At 36.4% G+C, this 23,380-nt stretch overlaps 1 protein-coding gene across 6 annotated transcripts in view; it reads left to right on the top strand.

The window, feature by feature from the left end:
* The window catches only part of Zc3h13 (zinc finger CCCH-type containing 13), a 59,843-nt gene extending 38,712 nt beyond the window's left edge, over positions 1–21,131 (top strand). For 3 of the 6 annotated variants that reach the window (XM_048341351.1, XM_048341349.1, XM_048341355.1), the window contains 9 exons: positions 916–999; positions 1,359–1,920; positions 4,974–5,077; positions 5,632–6,837; positions 7,506–8,018; positions 9,843–9,995; positions 11,572–11,772; positions 15,208–15,371; positions 17,855–21,131. In XM_048341351.1, coding sequence (XP_048197308.1) covers positions 916–999; positions 1,359–1,920; positions 4,974–5,077; positions 5,632–6,837; positions 7,506–8,018; positions 9,843–9,995; positions 11,572–11,772; positions 15,208–15,371; positions 17,855–18,025 — 3,158 coding nt within the window. In that variant the 3' untranslated portion in view covers positions 18,026–21,131. The remainder of the gene's footprint in view (positions 1–915; positions 1,000–1,358; positions 1,921–4,973; positions 5,078–5,631; positions 6,838–7,505; positions 8,019–9,842; positions 9,996–11,571; positions 11,773–15,207; positions 15,372–17,854) is intronic. The other 3 variants (XM_048341350.1, XM_048341354.1, XM_048341352.1) reach the window with 3 other exon arrangements.
* The last annotated feature ends 2,249 nt before the right edge of the window (positions 21,132–23,380 follow it).

Here is a 23,380-nt window from a genome sequence, read left to right as displayed (position 1 = left end):
TAGAGTTTTGATTTTGTTTCAGGGTATTTGGTTATGATCATAAACTAGGAATTCAGACTGTCTAGAATATGGATATATAACATTCTGGGATTCTAAATACTGTAGAGCCATTTTTAAATTAACTTGGTTTCAGCAAAAGTAAAATGGTTTAATGAGTACTTAATTTTGAAGCATAATTTCCATAGTTCTGGGCCATATTTCTATGCTTTTAAGAAGTAAGGTGGGAAAAGATTGTTTAGATTCTAAATTCTCAAAACTTTTCTGTCTGGAAACAAAATCCCTACGTAGTAAATATGGGTATCTCGTTTTCATCGGTGATAAGGGAGGAAAGTTTAATTTACTTTATTAAGTACTTCCCTAGAAATATTCTAAAATTATTCTTTATAGTAAATGGATGTTAGGTATTTCACTTAACAAACTAAAATATGATTTCTTTATCAATTAACCAATATACATTATAGAGTGAAAATATAAGCAACGCAGTAGCATAGATCATACTAGAATATAATAATTGCTGTCAAAAATGGCTGCCTCTTCTAAAAGTTTGTGGATCTTAGACACTTTTTTCCCCTTTATCTTAGATTGATTTCTTGCTCATCCAGGCATCTGGTCTTTTTCTCTGTGTTTATGTGATTCTTGTATAGATTGAAACAAAAGTGAGATTATCAGTAATTAATAGTTACTCATAAGTTTATTACCAGTTCAGATACTTTTTACATTTACTTGTTCCACAACTGTTAGACAATAGTGTCTTTAATTCTAATGTATGATAAGGGATTGATTATTGCAGCCACACTTTTGACATATGTTTTATTCCATATTTTTCACATATAAAATCACTGCACTTTCATGTGTATATGATCTGGCCTGAAATTAGAGGTGTGACTTACGAGGGAAATTTTTTTTTTCCTTCAGCTCCTATGTTCTACACCTCCTGCTGCCCCTATCCTTTGCCACCAGTGTTCTCAGGTCCTGCTGGGGGGACAGAGAAGATCAGAGGTGAAGGGTAGAGATGGCAGAAAGTGGGGTTGGAGCAGTGGGCTGGAGTAGGGTAGGGAGCATGCAGACAAAAGATCACAGGTGGATCAGTGGGAGGAGGGAAGGGGGCTGATGGGGAGCAGAACACATGATAGTTAAGAGGGCAAAAGAAAATTGACTTTAAGCAAACATTTTTAAAGGTCTAGGGGTGATTATTATTTGATTATTATAATATTGCATTATTGAAATTAAATATAGAAGCTGATTTATAATTTGTTGCCAATGTGACCCTATATTCAGACAAAATTTTAAGATTTGCCATGCTGTTTTACTTATAGGTTGCCAGATTAATCACTGACAAAACTTGATTTTCATTGTAGATCAAAGACCAAGCTCACCAATACGACATCAGGGGAGAAATGACGAGCTTGAGCGTGATGAAAGAAGAGAGGAACGAAGAGTAGACAGGGTGGATGATAGAAGAGATGACAGGGCCAGGGACAGAGATAGGGAGCGAGAACGAGACAGAGAGCGGGAGAGAGAAAGAGAACGTGAACGGGATCGGGAAAGAGAAAAGGAAAGAGAACTAGAAAGAGAACGGGCCAGAGAACGGGAGAGAGAAAGAGAAAGGGAAAAAGAAAGAGACCGTGAACGAGAGAGAGATCGTGACCATGATCGAGAGAGAGAAAGAGAGAGGGAACGAGACAGGGAAAAAGAAAGGGAGCGAGAGAGAGAAGAAAGGGAGAGGGAGAGAGAGCGAGAACGGGAGAGGGAGAGAGAGCGAGAGCGGGAACGAGAAAGGGCAAGAGAAAGGGAGAAGGAACGAGAACGCCAAAGGGAGTGGGAAGACAAAGACAAGGGACGGGATGACCGCAGAGACAAGCGAGAAGATATCCGAGAAGATAGGAATCCCAGAGATGGGCATGATGAGAGAAAATCAAAGTAAGAATGATTCCCATTTTCTCAAAGCTATATTTCAGTAAGAATTCAAAAGTGTGGTGTGTTTAAAGGGTTTTTCATTGCATGGAAAAAAATGAGAAAATCAGTTTTTAATTCTGTTGCTGAATTCAGGGGCTACAAATAATCTACAGGTCTATTTCCTGTTTCTATAACAAAAATAAAGTCTAAGTAATGTACAAAGAAAAAAGGTTGGGCAGAGTTGGCAATTGAACCCTGGTCATGGTGCGTGCTAGGCTTACACTCTTTCATTGGAGGTTTGCCCATAACCCCCTTTTTTAAATTTTGTTTTTGAGAGCCTATGTTTTCCCTCCAACTGGGGATCCTACTTCCCCCCATCTTCCAAGAGGCTGGGATCACAGATGTACACCACCATACCCAGATAACTACATTTTCTATGACACGCGAGCTTTCTTGACTGCTGCAAACTTTTTCTCACAGGAACCACATGTAAAGGTGATAGTGAACTTCTTTGTGTGCCATCACATCCCTTCAAACTGGTTGATTAGGTGACTAGTCACTAAGGGTTACTGCCCTGTGGTTGCCATGTTTCCTATGCCTTTACATATGTCATTACCACTTCTTAAGGTACCAGCAAAACATTCACAGATGTTTTAGAAACATCCTTAAAATCAAAACATAGCTAGAAGAAAATGAGAGATATGGAAGTGACCTCTCTTGTGCTGTGAAGATACAATAGGTTATTAGGGCCAAAGATATGTTCTATGTGATGTATCTGATGGAATTTTTTTCTCTCTTTCTTAAGCCAAAATGACTGATTTGCTGAGCTATGAGTTAGATTAGCTTTTGTTTCTTCTGATGTGATGATATCTTGATTTTGAAACAAAGCATTAGGAATAATATCTCTCTCCCTGATTTCCCGTTGTATTAGTTCCTGTCTCAGAAAGGGTTTCTCCAGGGGCTGGGGATATGGCCTAGTGGCAAGAGTGCTTGCCTCCTATACATGAAGCCCTGGGTTCAATTCCCCAGCACCATATATACAGAAAACGGCCAGAAGTGGCGCTGTGACTCAAGTGGCAGAGTGCTAACCTTGAGCAAAAAAAGAAGCCAGGGACAGTGCACAAGCCCTGAGTCCAAAACCCAGGGCTGGCCAAAAAAAAAAAAAAAAAAGGGTTTCTCCAAATGGTGAAAAAGACTGTCTAAGGTTCTACCTGTCAGCCTAGCAGCCCTCTGCTAGTCTTCCCCTAGCTAAAGTGTAGAGGTGGGCTTAGCCAGGTTTTTCATCCTTACTATTGTTGATTATAGTTATGAACAAACAACATAGCACATGAATGGGGCCTTCTTCCATTCTGCATTAGATGATCTATAACCCCTGCCTTATTTCCTGCTTTCCTCACCCCACATTTTAGGAAAAGCTTTATTTTATTATAAACCTTGTAGACACTTAACACATATAGGCAAACATACATATTATTGTTCTTCCTCTGACCACTTGAAATCTGCACTTTAAAAAAAAATCTGAAATTTTTATATCACATCTTTTATCTAGTTCTATGAGTTGTTCTTTTTCTGTGCTTTTACTCTTCTGCTTATAATAGTGAAAGTTTTTCTTGCTAGCAGACTCAAGAGTTGACCCTAGGAACATAGGAATCACAGAACTATAACAAAAAAGCAATTTAAATTACATTAATAGCTTGATGTTGACATTAATCAGATTGTCGCCTCAGTGCTTTGACTTATCTAGAAAACCAGTTTTTCAAACCACTGTCATGTAGATTTGCTGAATTGGCACAGTATTTGTTTTACTATAGTTTTGTTTCTTTATATATTTCCTTAGAATAATTTTTTTATGTTTTAAAACTTTATTTAAACTGAAATGTTCTACTATATCCGTTATCTCTTGCTATGTTTACAAACTACCCCCAAAAGTTTATTAAAAGCAACGATTATCAACCTGACATTTCAGCTAGGCTTGATGATTCGAAGTGGACTTCCTCACATGTCTAGTAATTTGAGTGCCTTCTCCGCCATGTGACATGGTCCTGTTGAAGTCCAAAGTTGGCTTTTGTATATAATAGTAAGGCAAATCATGAGAGCAAAAGCAGAAGCAGGAATGCCTCTCGTTTCTTTCCAGATTTGTACGGTGTCACACTCATTAAATTCTCACATCATACAAGGAGTCACTAAGCCAGTGTAGATTTGAGCACTGAAGAAATAGGCCACCTTTCATTTGGAAGAAATGTGCATAAGGAATTGAACCAGCTGGTGCCTGTGAGTAGTCATACTACTCCTGGGCCAAGTTCTCTACTTGGTTACTCACCTGTGTACAGAGAGGTGGGCCACTGCATATTTCACAGCTTTGACCATGGTATTTATAAATAGAGTCAGTTAAAATAGTGGTCAAGATTGAAGGAAAATATAAGAAAACACTAAATAAAACATTATAGAATATAAGCACCCCAAATATATAACTCACTGTTCATTTACAGTTCATCTAAAGAACAAGAAATACAGTCAGCATATGAATCATTTTACTAATTTTTCACTCAGTGAGTATCCTGGTTCTAGGAGGGGGAAGGAAAACTATGGCATAACTCATTTATTCCTTACTACAGTTTTATCAGGAGGACTTTCATCTCCTCAGTTTTAGAAGAGAAAGATAAGGTTTTATGACTTTAAGGAACTTAAAGTTGTATTATAAGTACTGTGGAACTCACAACTGTTGGATTACAGAAGTAATGCCAGATTTTCTCCTTCTCAGCATAAGGCATTTGCTTATCATAAGAATGTAAAATTGAAGAGTGTTTATATCGGAAGGCACATTAATATATTGATTTCTACTTGTTTTCGCTTTGCAGTATTTATATTTAATTTGTCTATTTAACTTTGAATGACCATGTATAATGAAATAAATGTTACCTTGTGCTTTAAAATCCACAACTCTTTAGCAGATTTTTATTAAGGACAATACGTATTGTCTTTTGTGTGATGCAGATGACAGTACAGTTACTGTAAAGAAATGCTAGTGAAAAACAACCATCAGCATTTTGTAATTTGCATTTACTTGCCCAATTTAGGAAGCGCTATAGGAATGAAGGAAGTGCCAGCCCTCGGCAGTCACCTAAGCGCAGGCGTGAACATTCTCCTGAAAGTGACACCTACAACAGTGGAGATGACAAAAGTAAGCACAGTCGCTCTTTCATGTCTGTAGTCATACTTGTTTGTAGCTGTGAAACTATGCAACTGATAATTTGTTGTTTTTAATAGTTTGCTTGCTATACTGTTGCCGTACATTTTCTATATAACTAACATATATGTTATAAATGCCATTTTAAGCCAGGTACCAATGATAAACACCTGTAACTAACCACTCATGAAGCTGAGGTCTGAGAATTATTGATCGAAGCCAGCTTAGACAAACAGGTCCAAGAAATTCTTATCCCCAATTAACCAACAAAAGCCAGAAGTGGAGCTGTGGCTTAAGTGGTAGAGTTCAGTATTGAGTGAAAAAACAAAAGCACAAGGCCCTGAGTACAAGCCCAGTACTAGGGACACACACACAAAGTCATTTTGTTACAATGGCATTTTCTTTTCCCACTGTTGTTAATTAAAGCTATATTTTTGCCCAAATGATTAAAACAAAAAGGGAGAGGCTATCCTAGTATTATTTCAATGTCATGTGCTCTGTTGCAGCCTGGTTTAAAAAAAATGGTTACCTATTATCTTTCCATATAGATGAAAAGCACAGACTCTTGAGCCAGGTTGTACGACCTCAAGAATCTCGTTCTCTCAGCCCATCACATCTTACAGATGATAGGCAGGGTAGATGGAAAGAAGAGGACCGTAAGCCAGAAAGAAAGGAGAGTTCGAGGCGCTATGATGAGCAAGAACTGAAAGAGAAAGTTTCTTCTGTAGATAGACAGAGAGAACCACCAGAAGCCATGGAGAACTCAAGAGTACGTGCCCAGGACCTGATTGGCCACCACCAGTCTGAAGATCGTGAGCTATCTGATCGAGCTCATGATGAAAGTAAGAAAAAAGCAAAGCTTCAGAAGAAACCCATTAAGAAAAAGAAAGAGGATGATGTTGGAATAGAGAGGGGTAGTATCGAGACAACATCTGAAGATGGTCAAGTCTTTTCACCTAAAAAAGGACAGAAGAAGAAAAATATTGAGAAAAAGCGCAAAAGATCCAAAGGAGATTCTGATATTTCTGATGAAGAAGCCACCCAGCAAAGTAAGAGGAAAAGAGGTCCACGGACTCCTCCAATCACCACCAAAGAGGACCTGGTTGAAATTTCTAGTGATAAGGATGGCCCGCTAGAGGACCCTCTGAAGAAGGAAGACACTGCCTTTAGTGACTGGTCTGATGAGGATGTGCCTGACCGTACGGAAGTGATGGAATCAGAGCACACAGTTGCTGCTGCCACTGCGACTAGTACCCCTTCACCTCTGTCTTCACTTCTTCCTCCCCCTCCTCCTGTGTCCACTGCCACTGCGGCAGCCTCAGCCCTCACCTCCACCCCTGTGCCTGCTGCCACCTCTGCCACGCCCACACCCACCCCTGTCACTCCCTCCTCCTCTGGCAGTGCTACTTTTGCTGGTGAAGACTCACATAGAAAATGCCACAGAACACGAGTGGAAAAAGTAGAGGCTCCTCATGTGACTATAGAGGACACCCCACACCGTAAGCTGGCAGACCAAAAGAGGAGCAGCAGCCTGGGGAGCAACCGGAGTAACCGGAGTCACACCTCTGGCCGACTGCGTTCCCCATCCAATGACTCCGCCCACCGCAGTGGGGACGACCAAGGTGGCCGCAAAAGAGTGCTGCATAGTGGCTCAAGAGATAGGGAAAAAACAAAGAGCTTGGAAGTCACAGGGGAGAGAAAATCTAGGATTGATCAATTGAAGCGTGGAGAACCCAGTCGAAGTACTTCTTCTGGTAATAAGTTGAATTTTGTGTTTCCTGTGCTATATATTTTATCCAAATGATCATTCTAAGCTTGGTTACTTTATAAACTACCTTAGGTTTTGTGAGACTTAAAAAAAAAATTTAGCCATCCCATTAAAAACTCACTTGTTTTCTATCACTTTGTTACTAACTTTATAATAATTCAGTAGTTTTAATAGATTAATATCAGGCTTAAAGTGATCTGGCTTGTTGAACAGGGGGTTTCAATTCATGTCCCATTTTAATGTTCCTGAATTCAATACTGACTTTTTTGACCACAGAACATATGATAACGAAGAGATTTTAAAATTAAGTAATTAGTTCTACCAGTGCATAATATAGTTACATACATACTAAGCTATTTTGGGCCTGCAATAAGAATTATAAGACTTACTTTGACATTCTGAGAGCCATAATATTTTCCTCAAAGTTATATTTTAGAGGGATAGAAAAAGGAGATGGAGAAGGAGAAAAGGAGGGACAGAGGAAAGAGGGAGAGGAAATGTAAAACGTAAAAATACGCAGAGTATATGAAGAGAATGTTAAAAATATATGTAGAACATAGAAAATAAATTGTAACTTTTAAAGAACCCTATAAACTAAGCATTTTGTTCCTATTTTGTTGTATGTTAACTTTGGGTATGGCATATTGATTTTAGATCGCCAAGATTCAAGAAGCCATAGTTCAAGAAGAAGTTCTCCTGAGTCAGATCGGCAAGTCCATTCAAGATCTGGGTCATTTGATAGCAGAGACAGGCTTCAAGAACGGGATCGATATGAGCATGATAGGGAGCGGGAGAGAGAGAGGAGAGACACACGGCAGAGAGAATGGGACCGAGAACTTGATAAAGATTGGTCACGGAATCGAGATCGGGAGAGACTGCGGGAACGGGAGAGAGAACGGGACAAAAGGAGAGACTTGGACAGGGAAAGAGAAAGATTAATTCCTGACTCTATGGAAAGGGACCGAGACAGAGATAGAACTTTTGAGAATTCTCAAATAGAGTCTGTGAAGCGCAGTGAAGCAAAACTGGAGAATGAACATGAAAGAGACCTAGATGGCGGTTCCAGAGACTCTGTAGCCTTGGATAAAGAAAGAATGGATAAGGATCTGGGGTCTGCACAGGGATTCGATGATATGACTAAAGCTGAGAGAACGGAAAGTGTGGAAGGTGAGTGCACACCCTGTTACACAGCTCTCTCCTTGTCCAGTTTTATGAGGAACAAATACTTGCTTTGAAAGGCCATCCACTAATAGGCAAATAGACTATTCTTTTACAAAAGACATGGCTTCATAAGGAAAAAGCTTACGATATTAAAAAAAAAAAAAAGAAAGGAAAAGTGTTCTGTCAGCAGTATTTTCAGTGCAAAATTTGGTTCAGATAAGTCTAATGAAATATGAGAAGTAGTGACTGAAATTAAAGGTAGGAGAGTGGAGAGAAATCAAAGAATGAAATAATTGGTTTTCTTTAATGCCTAACCATTGAAATAAAAGATTGCTTAGTTGCAATGACTGTGGGCGTTGAATAATGATCTTTACATCTTTTTTCTCACATCTTTTAAAAAAATAAATTCAGATGGACATGCTGGTAACACCTGTAATCCTAAAGTAGGAGAATCTTGAATTTGAAGCTGGTCTAAGCTACACACAAGCTACACAGTATCACTGTCACAAAAGTATAGAAATCAAGTAACTTCTTAGTTCAGTGAGGTCAAATATTATTAGCTTCTGTTTAGTGGTTTGTAGGGCAATTGAGAACAAACGCGGAATAATAACATCCCTGCAACCATTTAAGGGCAGATTGACTGAAATCCTGCTGGTACTCCCCACTCTGAACAAGAACACAGAGAAGTCTACATCAGCCCTTGGGCCAGGCAGAGCCAGTCTGCTCTGTGGAGCCACCCCCACTGCCTCTGCTTTCCATCCTCACTCCCACTGGGCCAGACTGACTCCAGTTACCAGAGAACCATTACAATGATTAATTATGTTCAGTTATGCCCCCAAGGTTTTATCTCCTTTACAACCATGGCTCATGAGTTCATGCTGTTTATACTCAAATTGAGATGAAAATGTAATATGAAAGGAGCTGAGGTAGAATTGCCTTTTGTAAAGTCAAATGGAAATGCATATATAACGGATGGCCCATTGAAGTATCTACTAAGAGATATGTGTCTACTTTTTAATACAGTGGATTCGGCTAAATACTGTTTATGTGCTGCAGATTCACAGAAGACTTACTACCTTCAGTCTATTGGACAGACTGACCTGACCTTTTTATTCTCTTTCCATTCTTTGTCCTTTCATTTTTTTCTTTCCATTTTTATTATCTCTTTCTTATTGCAGCTTTAGGCCCTAGTACATGCATTACTTGCTCAGTGAAGCCCTCTCTGCTAAAGACACTCCTTCCACTCCCCATAGCACTTTGTTTGTGCATCTTTCATAGCATCCCTATACTGTATTAGGATTGTCTATGATTTTTCCACTCACTTTTAGGAACCATAGCTTTTCATCTTTCTATCTTAAAGGTTCCATAGTAAAGGTACAGTCAGTGGTGGATAAATGAAAATGTGTTCTGTGTTTATATAGTCCCCACATCTTATTCATTGGTGAATAAAATAGATTTACAAGATTTGTGTGTTTCATTAAAGAAATTGTTGAAGCCTTTGAAGTTAGATTTTTCTGAATGTTAAAGTTTTATTGTCAACTAATACAGTGTCCTTATCAATAAATATATTACTAATAGCTCTTATTTCTGATACTTTCCAATGAACTGTACAACTTGGTTTGGTATTTCTCTTGACCATACTGTACTCTTACTATTAAAAAATTTAGCAAATTAAATTTCAAGGTTTTAGAATTATCACATTTGACTAGTATAATTTTCTGATGAAAATAATTATTTTACATGGTTCTGATGTGCACAGCTTCTCTCTTTTGATTTGATTTAGGCATCCCTTTTAATGCTTTCTTTGACATGAAGTTGATGTCTGTTTAGCAGGAGATGATGAATCCAAGTTAGATGATGCACATTCATTAGGATCTGGTGCTGGAGAAGGGTATGAGCCAATCAGTGATGATGAACTAGATGAAATTCTGGCTGGTGACGCAGAAAAGAGAGAAGACCAGCAGGATGAGGAGAAGATGCCAGGTAATGGTTTGCAGTGGTAGTTGAGCATTTTTTAAAAAATCTGTATCCTTTGTTCCCTTTTATGCTCTTAAGTATTCATATAGGCACTTAGAATTTTTTTCCATTATAATTTTAAGATTGAAAGGTCAGTATAAAGAAATTCTCCCCTATGAGACTATTCATTTTAAAGTAGATATTGACTATGAAAGAGCCTTATTTGAAAAAAGCAAAATTCTAAGATTTCCTTTTCTGAATTTTAAGAATCATGATATATGACCTGAAATTTGACCAAATACTGATTTCCTCCTAGTGTTTGACATGGAGGTAGATAGAAAGTGCAGTGCTTCACAACTGTGGTACTACAAGCCAGCTTCTTCTTCTTCTTTTTTTTTTTTTTTTCTTTTGATGCTGATCCTGCAGGGCTTGTACTTGAGGCTTGAGCACTGTCCTGAGCTTTTGTGCCACAGGCCAACCTTTTAAACAGCAATTCAGAAATATATGTTAGCTGAAATCTTCTTTCAACACTGTTTCCCCCAATTCTGTAAATTCAAGAATTGTATGTACTTCTTCTCACTTCTACTACCATGAAGTACCCCTCCTTGACATTTTCATTGATTCACCTTAGTGTCTGATTGTTCAGACATATTTTCCTTTTATCATAGTGAGGATCTTTGCTTGGTTTGGATATGTAAAATATTACTAATTTTTTAAAATGTTCTCTTACATTTTACATTTTTCTAATGTGGAAGTTATGTGTGATTTTTTTTATTCTTTGTCCTTTTCTGGTAGTAGGTGTTTCTGAGTAGAAATACATACTTAAGTATTCATTTTCAATGGATTATTTGCCTATGGTATCAGATTCCTAAAAGAAAATCATAATGAGTTACTTGTTTATATGTATGTGTGTGCAGATATTTAAACTAAATAGTCTCTTAGGCTTAACCCCTAGGTTAAGGATTAAAGTAGGATTCTAATACCAAGTTTCAAAACACCAGATTTAATCTTTATGAAATAATGGAGATCTTCCGAGAGTCTTCCATGTAATTTAAGTGAGTTATTTTATGGGTATGGTTTAACTTACCTTTTTCTTTTGGTGGGAACATGTTTTTTTATTTGTAAGGGTTTTAGATTCTAAATACTAGTTTTTGTGGGAAAACCTTTAACAATATGACATTTTTGGTTTAAAGTACATATAATTTAATGGGGCCTTACTGAGCACATAGTCACCCTGGGTAATAAAACCATGGGAGATTGGCTCCTGGATTCTTACAGATACCAGAGTCTGTAAACGCGCAAGTCCTTTTTATGAAGTGACTTACTATCAGAATGTAATGTATGCACAACCCCTAGTATACTTTACTTACTTGTAATCCCCATTACAATGTAAATACTATGGAGTTGTCAGACAATATTGTTTAGTGTAAAGGATAGGAAAAAAAATCTGGAAATGTTTGGTACAAACTTCTTTTATCTTTAATTTGTGATTGGTCAAAGTCATGAATGTGGAATCCTTGAAACTGGAGGACCAGCTGTATTTGTTTATAGATGAGACTACTATTTTTTGATGCAAAATATAAACCTATTTCACTTTTGACAGATCCTTTAGATGTGATAGATGTCGATTGGTCTGGTCTTCTGCCAAAACACCCCAAAGAACCACGGGAGCCTGGAGCTGCACTCTTAAAATTCACTCCTGGAGCTGTTATGCTGAGAGTTGGGATTTCCAAAAAGTTGGCAGGTTCTGAGCTGTTTACTAAAGTCAAAGAAACATGTCAGAGACTGCTAGAGAAACCTAAAGGTAATTCCATTTTACTTTATATAATATCTGTTAAAACTATTAAGATGCTTCTGAAAAGAGTTCTGTTTGGTTGTTGTATAGTACTTTATACTATATGAAATGCTTTTTGAAGACTTCATTTTTATCATTCCTTACTCAGGATCAGAATTTCTTAGATCTTGAGAAAGATCTAATTTGCACAGACAAGTTGCAAAAATAGTAAAATGCACTTTGTATATTTTTTATGCCAGTCCTGGGGCTTGAACTCTGGGCCTAGGCACTGTCCCTGGGCTCCTTTTGTTCAAGGCTAGTGCTCTACCACTTGAACCACAGCACCACTTCAGCTTTTTTTCTGTGATTAATTGGAGGTAAGAATCTCACAGGCTTTCCTGCCTGGGCTGCCTTTGAACGGCAATCCTCATATCTCAGCCTTCTGAGTAGCTAGTATTACAGGCATGAGCCACCAGCACCTAACTGCAAATAATTTTGGGGCTGAGCACAGGTATAGCTTTTCATAATAAAGCATGTATTTTCTATGCATAGGGCTCTGGGCTCTACTCTAGAGCCCAACAAAAACTAAACCAAAACAAAATACCCAAAGATTTTGTTTAACACACAAGTTCACAGTGGTTTGTGTTGAAGTACACAATGGTTTTCTCATAGCTAAATAAAGCAGAACTTTGGTGTGGCAGTATAGAATTTTTCCCAAATGTATTTCAGCTTGGTCCATAGGGCAAAGTGGTCAGGATTTCAACAGGCACACTGCACTAGCTATTATTTGATCTCTCCATGTGATCCTTCCATCATCTGTAGTTGGGAATGATTATATCAAAAACTTCCTGGAGTGGTTGTAAGGAGTAACATGACCACTAACTCACTTAAACACTGAGAACAGCACAGTTACTATTTACTGCTCCTATTTACTGCTACCATTGAGTCTGAAAATACTTGGTCACATTGACTTTTTATCTTATTTGTCTTCATTTGATTTTGTTCATTTTAGCTGTCATTTCCAATACTTTTATTATTAACAAGGAGAGTCCAAGTAGATGGTAAAACAAAGGAAAAGAAAGTAAAGACTACATTAATTCTGTGTCATATCCCTGAAAGTAAAAAGCTTGTAGTTTAAAAAAAAAACGGTTTGTTCAAGCATGGTAGCACATGTGATAATCTAATCCCAAGCTGAGTTAGGAGGACAGTGCTAGGAAGACAGTGAGCTCAAAGACATCCTGCTCTACAGAATGGAAACAACAGATTTTTTTACTAACAACATAAAACTGAAAAAATATATGACTGTCATGAATCCATGTCCTTTCACCTGTCAACATAAACAAGCAAAATTCTTATTTCAGTATATGCAATAAACAGTATGTATATGAAATATACGAATAAAACAACTGTGAACCTTTAGTAACTGAATAGTGGCCAAAGACTTAGGTGCTTGCCCCATTCTTTCTACTTTGGTTATATCAGTAGCCCTAAGAAAGTTAACTCTCATAGACCTCAATTTTATCTGTAAATTGAGGGAATGAAACCCTAAAGATGCTATCCACCTCCAAATCTATTTGGTTCTGTGACTTTTCCTAATGGCATTTCAACTTACAATCTAGTGTAATGTTGCTAACTATGAAATAAAATTTGACCGTTCCTTAACAATGACTTAAGTCTTAAGTACATGAGACAGCTTAAGTATATGGAGAGTTTGTTGCTTAACAATCAGACCTTTCCTATTTGAAGCTGCTGTGGAGACTGTATTAGAGAACTGACAAATGATTCATCAACTGAATGTGATTCATCCAGAATAGGACTTAGTTTTGTTTCCATATCCAGTCTGATTATCTGTTCATAAAAATTATGCCATTGCCTACATATTCTGTAAATGTTTATGCAGTGATTTGTAACTACTGTTTGTATTCCATCCGTTCTGGAGACCCAACACTGACGACACTATACCTTCATACCATATGTAATTTTAAAAAGTAACAACAACAACTAAACTTAAAATGGAATCATAGTGGAATTTAAATTGCTTTTCTCTAGGTTTTTTTTTTTCATTTTACTATGGTTTTATTCTTTTGAGCTAGACTTTCCCGATTATAGTGTATCCTTTGTTGTACTTAATCTTAGTATGTAATTAGTCTGTCTTTTGAGTAATTTGCTGCTGGTCAGCTCAAAACCATAAAAAGAATGAAAATTTAGTCAAGTGCTCTCAGGAAATTTAGAGGCTTCTTGAAAAAACAAGTATTTTATATTCTGCTGCTGTAAATACAAAAAGTCAGGATACCAATAAAAAGAAAATTTTCATAGCAGTTTAAGGGCATGTGTTCAATGCAAATTCTTTTTATGTACTATCTGTACATATTTATATTTTCAGTTATTTGTATGGTTAATGATGGTGTCACTGGTGCTCTCAAACATTGGTAAATCACCTGAGGAGCTGCCTTTTTTAAGGTAATCCAGTCCAGCCATGATGATTCTCATTTTGTAGGTTGGATACATTTTAAAAAGTTCCTCAGATGATTGCAACAGGCTGCAGAGGTTGGGGACTGCTTTGGAGTTATGGTTTACACTTGTTATATACCTGTTGTCTAGATAAATTGCATGAAACTAGTTTCTTGTTAATTACCTAATCATATTAATCATGCTGTAGTCCTGAAAATTCAAATATGTCACATAGCTTTGGTTCTTCTTAATCAAATGTGTTTGTTTTTAGTTATATGCTATTTACTGGTTTTCGTTTGTTTTTAGTTAGATGCTATTTACTGGTATTCGTTCTGGGGTCTAACAGTAATCTGTTTGATCTCAGTGTATGAATAGAGGATAGAGACACTGCTTGAGGCCTTTATTACTCTCTGCCAACACTTCGTTATTCATTTGGATTACTGATTGGTCCTGTTCTGTTATTTGTACTTTTTGCCTATTTTTTGACCCAGTTTACTTCTTTTAATCAAATCTTTCCTCGTTTCTTTTATTTTTGTAACCTTTTAAATGTTTTCTCTCTAACTTAGAGTTGTCTAACAACTAATCACTTTTCCATCTTAGCTGATTTTTTTAGAGGGCATTCTCTTGAGTTTTATTACATTCATGTAGGTGTATGTATACACATATATATGGCATTTATGTCTTTCATATGAATAAAGTTCTGAAATTTAGAACTTGGTGGTGAAGAATATACTGAATTTAATTTCAGTAATTCTTTTAAACTTTTCTTCTCATTCAGTATTCAGTCTCTCCATTCTCCCTCCAAAGTCTGCTTTTCTTGTATCTTATTTATTTAAAGCTAGCAAGGTAACTAAATGTTGACAGCCTTCTACAGAGAATGTCACCTTTAATATAAAATAATTTTCACCAATATTTCTAACTTCAATAAACCATAGAATCACGTAGTATTCAGTTGAGTCACTGATAATACTTTTCATCTTAGGAAAATTTAATATATGTGTTTTGTATTGAAAGATGCAGAGAGTCTTTTTGAACATGAACTGGGAGCTCTCAACATGGCTGCATTACTACGAAAAGAAGAAAGGGCAAGTCTTCTGAGCAATCTTGGACCCTGTTGTAAAGCCCTGTGCTTCAGGCGGGATTCTGCAATCCGAAAGCAGCTTGTTAAGAATGAGAAGGTACTGTTGCTTCTTAGGGGAAAAACGCAAAAGTGCTGAACCAGATGACCTTGGTTTTACATTTGATTGCTTGAAAAAGTGAAGTTACAGTCCAACTCACTTTTATCAATTTGGCTTCTAGTATTTTATACATGTAAAGAAAGAATTATATAAAAATGTATAATACATTTATTTCACTCACTTTGGTATCGATGTGTGGATTTCAAACTTTCATGCACAAAGTTTTAAATATTCATTCTGTGAAAGCTTTTGCACTTGTAAAAAAGCTTCTTTAGATAAGAAAACATTGGAAATTTATTTTCATTGAAGACCAAGGAAAAGTAATTTCAGATAGAGTGGTTTATAATCTTATTAGAATCCTGTCCCCTTTGTATAAAACATACTTAAAATCTTAGTTGATTCATCCTGCAACCATGCCATAGTGTTCCTCAAAAATCGTAATAACCAAGAGCACCCCTGACAATGTTCAGAACCTTCTAAACCCTCAGTACAAGACACATACACGCATATAGACACACCAAAGAAATTACCAAGATACAGACAGTATAGTGTGAAATACACTAATAGAAGTTTTAATGACACATTATAAATACGCTATGAAAAGAATTAACCTTTCAGATTAATCTGTTAAAAGTATTAGCATAAGCAGGTAGGTCTCACATGTTTGCATAGAGAGAGAGAGATGCTGTGAGTGTGTAAGTAGAACAGGAAACAACTACAGAAAAAATTTCATAGGCTGAATAACACATAGGCTGTATAACAGCCTTGTGAAAAATGTGAAGAAAAATAAAAGCATTTAACTTATGTATGATTAGAAAAGAAAAATTTAGAATAGGACCATTTATTATGACAATGGTAGACTTATTACCAGGTGACAAAAAGTGGAAAACTATTGTCCTCATATATTGGTGTAATCTCCATTTAGGGAGGTAGCGGATACAAAAAGAATACAGCTATAATAAATTACTTTAAATCTCATTTAAAAATATACAAACTGTGTAGCAGTAATCATAGAAAGGGATTAAACTGAAGATAGGGAAAAATTAGAGCAAATTAGTGAAATCTAAAGTTGATTCCTCAAAGAAATGAATAAAATTGATAATCCCCTAGCCACAATTGACAAAATAAAAAAACACAAAAAACTGAAAACACAAATTCACTATTAGGAATGAAAGTAGAGATATCACTGTTGTACACATTTTAGAAGTATAAGGGGGCAGGCAATATGGTTCAGTGGTGCAGTTCAATTTCTACTGGGGTTCAATCTCTACTGATGAAAAAAATAACATCAACAACAATAATGAAGGAATACTATGAATAAATTTTACACATAAATTTGATAATTTAGAGGAAATGAGTTGAATGTGTTAAAGCTTTAGTCTTTTAAAATCACAGACTACCAAAAGTTTATAAGTATTTTTTGGTCAGTCATGGCACTATAGAACTCAGAGCCTGGGTGCTGTCCCTGAGCTCTTTTGCTGGAGCCTAGCACTCTGCCACTTTAAGCCATAGCTCCACTTCTAGTATTCTGGTGATGAATTGGAGATGAGTCTCCCAGACTTTCTGGCCTGGTCTGGCTTCAAACTGCGATCCTCAGATACTTAGCCTCCTGAGTAGCTAGGCTTATGAGTGTGAGCCACTAGCACCTAGTTCTATATCTACTTTTAAAGTTGAATTTTTAGTTTGAAGTCTTCTGAAAGAGGAACCTTTAGTCCTAGAATAGTTTCTGTTAGCAAAATTACCAAATACTACAAGTAGAAATAACACCAGTTCTACACAATAATTGAAGAGGCAAGAATGTTTCCAGCATATTTCATGAGCCTAACATTACAAACATATCATGCTCTTAAGAACATTATAGATCATCATCTCTCATGAAGGTGGACATAAAAATCCTCGGAAAAGTATTAAGAAATCAAATCTAGCAATATACAAAAAGCCAATGTATAAATATATAGCAATGTATTAATATGTACCCAAATATGAGAATGAAAAAGTACCTCAGTATACCACAATTTCTCAAAGTAACCCTCCATATTCATTCATTAAGGGAGAAAAAAATACATGATTATATCGGTCAACACAGAAAAAGCACAAAATAAAATCTGGTATTAGGGAATGCAAAATTTGAGAGACACGGGGTAAAAAAAAAAAAAGACAAAACTACAAAAGCAATACTTGCAAAACTGTTTGGTGTAAGTGAACTGAACACCTCCGTGGGGGGGGGAGGGAAAGGGGGAGGAGGGAGGGGGGTATGAGGGACAAGGTAACAAACTGTATAAGAAATGTATCCAGTGTCCAACGTATGAAACTGTAACCTTTCTGTACATCAGTTTGATAATAAAAATTTGAAAAATAAAAAATAAGAATTCTCACCAAGTTGTAATTAGAGGGATTTGATAACTTTGATATTTTTAGTGACCACCCACTTGTTTTATCAACTAACAATACATCTTTTCCTCCTTATTGTTTTCTTCAAATAGGGCACAGTAAAGCAAGCTTATACAAATGCTCCAGTGGTAGACAATGAATTACTACGGTTGAGTCTTCGATTGTTTAAACGGAAGACTACTTGTCACGTCCCCGGACAAGAAAAGACTGAAGATAATAAACTAGCACAGTCCAGTATCCCACAGGAACTGTGTGTGTCTTAAGACCGAAGTTGAGTATGACGTTTGTGGTATTGTCTTCCATGTGCAGTGCAAATTTTTCTTTCAGAGTTCTTTGATTTGAAAAACATTATTAGTGACAAAGGCAGAAAAGTCTTATCAGCCATGCTAAGGGTGAAGAACTTTGATCTGTAGAGACACTAGTTTTGACCAACTTAAGATTTTACAATGATTTTTATACAACCATTGATACTCATGCAAAATAATGTTGAAAGCATCTAAATTTAATAGTATAGTCTGTACTTTTTGTGAAAACTGAAGATTTTGGAAATTGGTTGTCACTGCTCTTCCAGCCTGTGAATATTTTTTATGAAATGGAACCACTGATTTATATTCTGGATCATCCATACAGAAACTGACTTTATTCAGAAGCAAGGTGTTCATCCAAGTAACTGCACACATTGTACTGGTACCATATTGTAAGGAACATTGGAAAGGGAATGTTTGTCTATCATAGTGTGTTTTAGGCAAATCCCCATCAGAAGAAAGCCAGATTTTTTTTTCTCCTTTTAAAAGTTCTAAAAACATGGGTCTTTGATTTTTTTTAATGTGTGTACATTCTTACCGTGTATATTGGATATCTTTGGATTCTGAATGGGTGTTTTTTTCTGGTTGTTCATCAGAGACTATGTACTATTTTTATTTTTTAATAAATGTACCTCCTTTTTTCTTGTTCTTGATTTACTTTACTCTTATTAACTATATTCCTAATGTTCTAAAACATGTATTATCAACACTACAAATTCAGATATTTTCCTGCTGTTTTTGCATTGAACAGTTGATGGAATGGTGAGATAGGAGTTGAGATACTTGAAGTATAGCTCAGTGATTACTGAAGCAAACCAAGACTTAGCAAACCTATTTAGTATTGAAATCCTACCTTTAGGTTTTTCACTGCTGTATTGCCTTTAGTTATAGTTGACTGCCTCCATCTTATACAATGTAATGTTCTTTTCTAAAGTTGCAGAATATTCGTTTTTGTTCTTTGTACATGTTTAACTCATGAAATAGACTCTTCAGAAGAATTTTAAATTGACTACAAGCTGTATAACTTGTAGGCCAAACAGTAGTAATAGGAGTAGGAGTAGTAAAGGAAACCAGTTAAAAATTTTAATTTGATCATGGCCTTTCACAGGTTTTTGTTAAAATGGTAAGCCTATGTTACCAATCTTTAATTTTAAATTTTCTTCTCCTAAAGGTTACATAATGACACTGGTGTAAAGTTCCTGTTCATTTCAAGAAACATTTATTATACAGCTAATTTGTACATGATATCCAGTAAAGGAAATAACCTTATTTTCTAATGACTTTGAAAGCATGTATAAGAAAATGTAGGAGAAAATAAGTAAAATTTCCTGTTGTCCTTTTCTTTTCCTAAATGTTTTGAATAAAAAACAGAACAGAAAATTATGATCTTGGAAAATGAATACCCTTTAAGAAACCCATTCTGATTTCAGGAGAATACTGTTCTCTGTAGCATAAAGATGTAAAGCCTGAAAACATTAAGGATTAAATAATACAATAGAGTCTTAGACCATGTAGTTCCCATAATGCTTCTTCCTCTTGTCTACTGAGTTTGGGAAATTTTTCCAAATTATTTATACCATGTAGTTAAATCTATTATTTAAGTAGTTATACAAAGGAGTTGCTGTTTAGCACACCAGTTTATGAATAGCATATATCTTGATTATTGTCACCTCTTTCAACATTCTCACTCATCCTTCTCCTCTCCACTTCCTACCTCACTCTTCTTAACTTTGTAGGATATATATAGGATTCTCTCCTCTTTTTGTTTTTTATTTTTAGATGATACTGGGGCTTGAACTCTGGGTCTTGGAGCTTGCTTACTAATTAGTTAAGTACTCTTATTCCGACCACATCTCCAGCCCTGTGTTTGTTTTTCTGGTTATTCTTTTAGATGGAGCCTACCTGCCTGAATGTGATTCACTTATATTAGGCTTCCTGCCGTTGCTGGGATGACAGTCTCTGGCACCACTGTTAGTGGGGTGAGGGGACAGAGGAGACTGGGAGTTATTTTCGCCAGTGGGCTACGCAAGATAATTCCCAAAGACTGAGCTCCGATTACAGTTGAGATCAGGCCGATGTACCTAGAAAGGGGGAGGAGAATGTTACAAGTGGGTGGTATGGAAAGTACTGAGACACTCAACCTTTTTGAAGAACAAAATGAGGGACTTTTGGCCACTTGGAAAAAAGGAACTAATACCTTTTCCTTCAAGGGAGGGGTGCAAAACAGCTGACCACAATCTGTTAAGAAACAAAAGTTACAAATTGATTACAAAAATACTGTTCTGGAAGTGTGTTTTGTAACAGTCTTATTAGCATAGCAACTTACCTCTGTGTTAAACCACAAAGTTTTCAGTGATAAAGCTGCTAGGGTGGCAAACTTGAACATGAGAGAGTTGTTCTTTTGCTTTTTACTGAAAGTGAGACACTGAGGCTAACGGGAAATGGGTAAATTTCAGAAATTCGTAAATTTGACCCATTCACCACCACCACGTCTAGCTTCCCATTGGTAAAGATGCACTTTCTGCCTAGGCTGGCCTTGCAATTTCCCAATCTCATTATCAAATTGCTAGGGTGGTTGTGAGCTACCAGCGGCCAGCTTCACTGCTTTGGTTTTAAACCTCAGTATTACCCCCATATTAAAGTTCTAAAGCAAATCTTTTAATTGAATTTTTCATTAAAATTCTTGAGCCAGAAAGTCCCCACCAAATCAGTATTTCTGAAAATTGCCTAGTCTATAAAGTATTTGCTAGTACACTTAAAGGTCTTGTCTCATAAGTTTGTCTGTTTGCTGTAATTGTAAAATTGGATTGAAGTTGTAAATAGAGAAGCAGAAATATTTCTGCAATCCAGAATAAATGAGTGTTGACACATAATTAGGTTAACTCAGTTAACTGTTTGATGTTATTTTTGCAGCCCTCATCATTTAGTAAAGTACTGTTAGTAGCAAATGTGTATTTCATAGAAATATACATATATTTGAGTAGTAATTTAATATTTTGGAAAATCTTCTTCACTTCTCTTTACTATGACCAGTGAATGAATACAGGTTATCTTCTCTATCCGCCTCATGACTTCATTAGCATTTTGTGGTTTTTCCTTGCCAATCTGAACATTTGTGGCATCAGTAGAATATCCTACTTCTTTCCTTACAGTTTTTTGTTTGTTTTTCTGTTGGTCCTGGGGCCTGAACTCAGGGCCTGGGCACTGTCTCTGAGTCTCTTTGTGATCAAGGCTAGCACTGTCCCATTTGAGCCACAGAACTACTTCTGGCTTTTTTCTGAGTAGTTTGTTGGAGATTAGAGTCTCACAGACATTCTTGCCTGGGCTGGCTTTGAACTACCATCCTCAGATCTAAGGCTCCTGAGTAGCTAGGATTAGAGACATGAGCCACCAGCACCCAGACTGTTCATTACAATTTTAAGTAAAGATTAAGTACACAGTAGCAGTTCTTAATGATGCTTTTAAGTATCAGAGTGAAAAGCTGCTAACTGAACCATAGCTTGCAATTTTATGAATTTCATGGGGCTGGAGATAGACTGTTTGCTTAGCATGTATAAAGGCCTGGATTCAAGCCTCAGCATAGGAAATAAAAGTGTGGGTCACTGTATGTCTATGCATATTTACCTACATATGTATTCACATATGTAGCTATAATTTTTTTCTGTGTGTCTATGTGTGTACTTTTAAAAACTATATGAACCCCTCCCATTCTAGAAAGTATTTCCTTCCGTTGATATCCTGTCAGAAATAATCTGGCTTTTAAAATACTGTATTTGAATTTGAACTTGGATTTGCCTTATTTTTAGATTAATAAATTTCTTTAGATATTAAATTTCTGTTATTCATTAGTTTCATTAATCTTTCCATTTGACTTAGTATTTTGAAAGTTTAAAGTTTTAGTTTCAGAGCCAGGTGCTCACACCTATAATCCTAGCTACTCAAGAGGCTGAGATCTGAGGATCATGGTTCAAAGCCAGCCTGAGCAGTAAAGGCTGTAAGAGTCTTATCTCCAATTAACCACCAAAAAACTGGAAGTAGTGCTGTGGCTAAAAATGCTCTATCAGTACTAGCCTTGAACAAAAAGAGCTCAGGGACAGTGCCTAGGTCCTGAGTTCTAGCCCCACAACTGGCAAAAAAAAGTTTTGGTAAATAATTTTCTAGATATAACTTACTACTGAATTGAGATTATTTCTTCAGGTTTAAATTTTCTATCATGTTACCTTGATAATACATTTTTTTGTGGACTCCATCATTTTGAACAACTTAGGTATAGATGGGAAGTAAACATTCATGATTAAAATAATTTCAAACTGCAGTGATTGAGGTGGCGTGGAGGTTGTTAGGGAGTTATTTTTGAGCACTGGTGGTCTTGTAAATGAGTTGAGGTTGAGAAAATGAAATCAGCTGACTAGGCAAAGATCAGGTAAAGAGTGTTTCAAGCAGATGGATTGATAGATTTCAAGGCTGAAATAAAGAGTATTGTTACACATTGGATGGGAGTGGTGCTAAAGAGAAGGCCAACAACCAGTACAGGAAATGTTCCCTGCGTAGGCCCTGCCCAGTACCATAGCAAAGAGCTTTGAGTGACTGGTACATTTAAAATGTGACCAGTTGACAGAAATAGAGTTTTTAATGTTAAATAGATACCATTTAGGTCACTGTTGCTCTAAATCTTAGCCAGGCCTATCGAATTGAAAAATATTTCCAAAAGTTAGCAAATAAATTCTTTTTGTTCAGTTTTAGTTTAATGTTTTATTTCCTATTTATGATATGAGGTATTGATTTGTTTACCTTAGAATAAATGCTAATGACTACATCAGATATTAAGTACTGAGATAGAACAAAACTAATATGCAAATAAGTTCAGGATGTACAGGCTTCATATGAAGTTGGCATTTTATTTGAAAGCATGTAGTGGAAACCAAAGGAGCATTGGTAGGAAAATTTTTAAATGCATAGTTACCAACAAATGACAGTACCTGCAAATAGATTCAATATTCCAATTAAAGACAAATTATTAAAATCTTTCTTTCCAGGAAACTAGCTATATTTTGCTTACAAGAGTTTGGGGCTGTAACACAGTGGACCAAAGTTTTTCTTTTCTTTTCTTTTTTTTTTTTTTTTGGCCAGCCCTGGGGCTTGAACTCAGGACCTGAGCACTGTCCCTGACTTCTTTTTACTCAAGGCTAGCACTCTACCACTTGAGCCACAGTGCCACTTCTGGCTTTTTCTATATATTTAGTGCTGAGGAATCGAACCTAGGGCTTCATGTATATGAGGCAAGCACTCTACCACTAGGCCATATTCCCAGCC

Source organism: Perognathus longimembris, chromosome 3 (genome assembly GCF_023159225.1).
Source record: "Perognathus longimembris pacificus isolate PPM17 chromosome 3, ASM2315922v1, whole genome shotgun sequence".
In the NCBI taxonomy this organism is placed as follows: domain Eukaryota; kingdom Metazoa; phylum Chordata; class Mammalia; order Rodentia; family Heteromyidae; genus Perognathus; species Perognathus longimembris.
Note: the sequence above shows the minus strand (reverse complement) of the source record. Positions and strands in the feature narration are given on the sequence as shown.